We start from the raw sequence: 6,000 nt of genomic DNA, 5'->3' as shown, positions 1-6,000 counted from the left end.
TCTGTGCAAACTCTGACATCATCAAGACTCCGAGTTCTCGGCTCTCAAGTTGCATCATTTAACATATCCCATATGTTCGAGCACAGAAAGTTGGAATTCTTGATCAAACATGACACCAACCTGCACGTAAATGCGTATGTGTGTCCGAAACCCGCTACGTCATCGTGCCTTGCCTGAGTAAGTCGTACAGTCTCCTGGGAAGGGCGTGGAAGGCTAACACTTCCTAATGGCTTCAAGCTGCACGAGAACCTCCTGCTTTCTGGACTTTTACTCAGCACACTTGTGTTACCCAACACTGTAGACATAATAAGAGAAAAGACTTGGTGTAAACATATCCCGTTGCTAGGAGACAAGAAGTGACCTTCAGAGAAAAAAGTCGTAAAAAAAGTCGTAATTTCACAAGAATAATTTTGTAACATTATGGAAAAAATTATGCAATTTTAGTAGCATAACGTGAAAAAGTGGTGTGGGTGTCCAAACTGCGGCCCACAACTGTTGTTTTTATTGTCCCGTGTCCCATTCTAAAAATATACTTTAAGTATTAAAAGAAAAAAGTTGTAATTCACGAGAAAAAGTCGTAATTTCACAAGAATAATTTTGTAACATTATGGAAAAAATTATGCAATTTTAGTAGCAAAAAGTGAAAAAGTGGTGTGGGTGTCCAAACTGCGGCCAACAACTGTTGTTTTTATTGTTGCGTGTCCCATTCTAAAAATATACTTTAAGTATTAAAAGAAAAAAGTTGTAATTCACGAGAAAAAGTCGTAATTTCACAAGAATGATTTTGTAACATTACGGAAAAAGTAACGCAATTTTAGTAGCATAAAGTTAAATTTAAAAAATCACTCGTAATGTAAATTTGGTTTTGGAAAAAGTTCAATTATTACATGAATAAAGTCAAAATATACAGAATGTTGGGAATAAGAAAATAATTTACAAGAGGAACGTTAAAAGAGTTGGAAAAATAGGAAAAAAACAACAGGAGAAATGGAAAAAAATGCTGTAATTTTATGGGAATAAAGTCAAAATATTAACAATTTTTTTGAGCATAAACATAATATTGTGCGAAAAAATAATGTCACTACAGTAGCACTTGAAATATTAAATAATTTTTTTGTTTTACATTACAACATCGTAATGTCATGTGAAACAAATAAAACAACAAATAAAGTTGGAATTTTTGAAAAACTTGTTGAAAAAAGTTACAATGTTAAATATGTGAATAATATCATAATTCCGAGAAGAAAATTTACAACAAGACAAAACAAAACTTTGGAAACAGCAGTTGTCATTTTACCAGAATAAAATTTGAAAAAGTCACAATTTTACAATAATAAAGTTGTAATATTATGAGGAAAAATAATGTCATTTTAGTAGCTTAAAATTGAAATGTTAAATTTTTATTATGTTTTTCAAAAATCAAAACTAAAGAATATTTGGAAACGACAGTTGTAATTTTACAATGAATATTTTATTTATTTTATTTATTTTATTTATTTTATTTATTTTATTTATTTTATTTATTTTATTTATTTTATTTATTTTATTTATTATTATTATATTATTATATTGTTATTATATATATTATTATTATTATTATACATATTATATTTATTTTTTTATTTTGAAAAAATGTGATAAACTAAAGCAGAAAATTTAACTAATTCGATACTAAACGACAAGTGGTTAGCATGCAGGCTACACAGCGAGGAGACCCGAGTTCAATTCCACCCTCGGCCATTTCTGTATGGAGTTTGCATGTTCTCCCCGTGCATGCGTGGGTTTTTTCCGGGTACTCCGGTTTCCTCCCACATTCCAAAAACATGCTAGGTTAATTGGCCACTCCAAATTGTCCATAGGTATGAATGTGAGTGTGAATGGTTGTTTGTCTATATGTGCCCTGTGATTGGCTGGCCACCAGTCCAGGGTGTACCCCGCCTCTCGCCCCAAGACAGCTGGGATGGATAAGCGGTAGAGACGTAAAAGACGTAGTTATACGTTTTATAAACCCATATATCGAGTTTTTTGTCGCTTTTTTTGGGATAGTGTTTACTTGCGTACATATTTTTATTAAAATATTAATGCTTTCATTCGATATTTTACACTAACAGATCTGCTACTTTTGTTGCATGTTCTTAACAACAATGACAATAAAGCTTTTGGACAAAAAAACAAAAATGTGTGCATTTTGTTAGTTGCTTACTTTGCACTGAACAGGAAGTGACTATGCAGGTTTTAAAGCTGCGTAACTCGACAGTCGTTAAGTTGTGGTTTCATGCTTGCGGCTCACATTTTATGTCGACCAAAGTTTTTGAACATGCATGCATCGGGACCCCAATAGCCCCAGGCCACATTTTGGACACCCCTGGCCTAAAAGGATACTTGATGCCAATGTGACAATATAATCTCGGCATCCATGCAAATGGTGGAGCAGCCGTGATTTGGCTTTTTCAGCGACTCCCACTTGCACACATCCCATAGTGGGACTGTAATCCCTGCACACACACACACACACACACACACACACACACACACACACACACACACACACACACACACACACACCATCACAGCTGCAAGCGTGGGAGGGGCCAGGAGTCAGGCCGTTGCGACAGAAGAAGACGTTCAGTGTAGCGCTCTCAGTCCTCCCGAACAGTTCAATTCCATTCTCTCACCATGACAGCCAACCCGGGGCTTTAAGGGTGGCGGCCCGTCCCGGGTCCACAAAGACGAGCAATGAGCAGGGCGGGAAAAGCCCCCAAACGGGAGATGGTCATCGAGTCGCCTCAGCAGTACAAGTGTTTGGCTGAGATCGAGGCCGAAGTGGAGGCGGGGTCACAGGTGGCTTTGGTAAGTCCGTCAGGTTCTTCATTGTGTGACTTCCAAGTCGTTGCCTTTGAAGCCTGTTTAAGAGCACTGGACGGATGTGGGAAATAGCAGCTCCGGGGTACACCTCCCCGGGGGGGTTGACTCTTTTTAGGAAATAGCGCTCAGTTTGTTCATTAACCCTTCCTGTGCCACGCTTGGGACAACTTTAGTTGACCCGATACAGCATTGAACGCTAATTAGGTAGACCTGGTCTGGTCTAAAAGTGCTACATGTGTAAAAGATAGTCAACCTATAGCTGTGAAACAAGTATCTCTAAGGCAGGGTGTCCAAACTGCGGCCCACGACTGTTTTTTTTTATTGTCCCGTGTCCCATTCTTAAAATATACTTTAAGTATTAAAAGAAAAAAGTTGTAATTCACGAGAAAAAGTCGTAATTTCACAAGAATAATTTTGTAACAAAGTTAAATGAAAAAAAAAACAGTCATAATGTATCGTAAATTTGGTTTTGGAAAAAGTTCAATTTTATATGAATAAAGTCAAAATATACTGAATGTTAGGAATAAGAAGAACATTTACAAGAAGAACTTTGAAAGAGTTGGAAAAATAGGAAAAAACAACAGGAAAATGGAAAAAAAACTGCTGTAATTTTATGGAAATAAAGTCAAAATATTAACGAGAAAATTGTTGCAATTTTATGAGCAGAAACACATAATATTACTAGGAAAAAAATTGTCACTATAGTAGCACAGAGTTGAAATATTAAAGGAAAACATTTTTTTAAACATTGTAATGTCATGTGAAACAAATAAGACAACAAATAAAGTTGTAATTTTTGAAAAACGTATTTGCGGAATAAGTTACAATTTTTTTTGTAATATTATGAAGAAAAATAATGTCATTTTAGTAGCTTAAAATTGAAATATTAAATTTTTATTATTTTTTTCAAAAACAATTTTTTAAACATTGTAATGTCATGTAAAACAAATAAAGTTGTAATTTTTGAAAAACATTTTTGCGGAAAAAGTTACATTTTTTTTTTTAAAACATTGTAATGTCATGTTGAAACAAATAAAACAAGAAATAAAGTTTGCGGATATATCATGTTGTTGATATTGATAATTACGAGAAGAAAATTTACAACAATACAGAACAAAACTTTGGAAACAACAGTTGTAATTTTACCAGAATAAAATTTAAAAAAGTCAAAATTTTACAAGAATAAAGTTGTAATATTATGAGGAAAAATAATGTCATTTTAGTAGCTTAAAATTGAAATATTAAATTAGTATTATTTTTTTCAAAAACAATTTTTTTAAACATTGTAATGTCATGTAAAAGAAATAAAGTTGTAATTTTTGAAAAACATTTTTGCGGAAAAAGTTACCAAAAATTTTGTTTAAACATTGTAATGTCATGTTGAAACAAATAAAGCAAGAAATAAAGTTGTAATTTTTGAAAAACATGTTTGCGGATATATTATGTTGTTATATATGTGAATAATATCATAATTACGAGAAAAAAATTTACAACAATACAGAACAAAACTTTGGAAACAACAGTTGTAATTTTACCAGAATAAAATTTTAAAAAGTCACAATTTTACAATAATAAAGTTGTAATATTATGAGGAAAAATAATGTCATTTTAGTAGCTTAAAATTGAAATATTAAATTTTTATTACTTTTTTCAAATTTTTTTTTAAAACATTGTAAAACAACAAATAAAGTTGTAATTTTTGAAAAATGTATTTGCGGAAAAAGTTACAATTTTTTTTTAAATATTGTAATGTCATGTGAAACAAATAAAACAACAAATAAAGTTGTAATTTTTGAAAAACGTGTTTGCGGAAAAAATTACAATGTGAATTACAATATGTGAATAATATCATAATTACGATTGTAATTTTACCCAAATAAATTTTTAAAAAGTCACAATTTTACAATAACAAAGTTGTAATATTATAAGGAAAAATAATGTCATTTTAGTAGCTTAAAATTGAAATATTAATTATTTTTTATTTTTTTCATGTTGTAATATTATGCGAAAGAAATGATAAAAAATAAAGTAATTTTGTGGATAAGGTTATAATATAATGGGAATAAAGTCATAATATTACAAAAATAAAATTGATGACGATTATTTAAGATGAAATTGAAATGTTTTGGAAATGAAAAAAAGGAAAAAAGTTGATACTAATAAAAGGCTTTTTTTATTATTATTTTTTTACTTATATCACAAAGCTGAGATGCAGTTTTTTTCTTGAAATACAGTCAATATAACTTAGCATATGCTGGTCTACAAAATATCAAAGTGGCCTTTGCATTTTTTCCAAATATTCAATATGCGGTCCTCTCTGGAAACAGTTAGGTCACGAGTGAACAATGGCAACTGAAGAGAGAATCTAAACATTATTAACAGTCACTTTACTTGGGTTACAACATCAACGTCAAGCTAGCAGAAGGCTTTGAAGGCGGTAGACATTTTAATGGCCGTATTTCCGCCAAATCTACCGTATAACCGCCATAACGCCATTCAACGCCACTTATTAGGCTACGTCACCCAACCCTAAGACTACCGATTACGTCATACAGGTTTTGAGATGTGAGATCATGACATAGTGACTGGTACAATCACACACACACAAACACACACACACACATTGACACGGTCCCTCATGTCGTAACAGATGAGCTCTTGTGAAAGAACAATGCCGTTTTGTCCACACGGTTTGAACGCATCTCTCCTGCAGACAAGTAGCGTTCTGGTATATTTTACGGTTATCGCTAACAGGTTTGTTTCGCCACATGTTGATCCCGTCTCCTTGTTTACTTTGCTAGGTGAAGCCCAAGGTCATCCAGCCTCTGGACTATGAAAGTGTGATCATTCAAAGAAAAACGCAGATCATGACCGATGCACTACGGGATATGCTGCAATTCCCGCTGGATGACTTTCAGGTAAAATTCATCATTGCTAGCCTGACTGGAATTATTGATTATTTCAGCACTGAACGGATATTAAGATCGCAAGAGACGAGAGAAAGTTTTGCGTGGCGAAAATATGAAATCCATACACGTTTGTTGCCTTAAGGTGAAGCGGAAATGAGGATACAGAAAAAAATATTACCGTATTTTCTGGACTATAAGACGCACTTTTTTTCCTAGGTTGGCTGTT

The 6,000-nt window shown here is 32.8% G+C and overlaps 1 protein-coding gene across 1 annotated transcript in view; it reads left to right on the top strand.

Moving 5' to 3' along the window:
* The first annotated feature begins 2,616 nt into the window (after positions 1-2,616).
* LOC131104626 (dedicator of cytokinesis protein 9-like) overlaps positions 2,617-6,000 on the top strand; it is a 78,718-nt gene continuing 75,334 nt past the window's right edge. Inside the window, exons 1-2 of the mRNA XM_058051992.1 lie at positions 2,617-2,850; positions 5,667-5,783. Of these exons, the coding sequence (XP_057907975.1) occupies positions 2,737-2,850; positions 5,667-5,783 (231 nt within the window). The 5' untranslated portion in view covers positions 2,617-2,736. The remainder of the gene's footprint in view (positions 2,851-5,666; positions 5,784-6,000) is intronic.

The sequence above is a fragment of the Doryrhamphus excisus genome, chromosome 16, assembly GCF_030265055.1.
Source record: "Doryrhamphus excisus isolate RoL2022-K1 chromosome 16, RoL_Dexc_1.0, whole genome shotgun sequence".
Taxonomy (NCBI): Eukaryota; Metazoa; Chordata; class Actinopteri; order Syngnathiformes; family Syngnathidae; genus Doryrhamphus; species Doryrhamphus excisus.
Note: the sequence above shows the minus strand (reverse complement) of the source record. Positions and strands in the feature narration are given on the sequence as shown.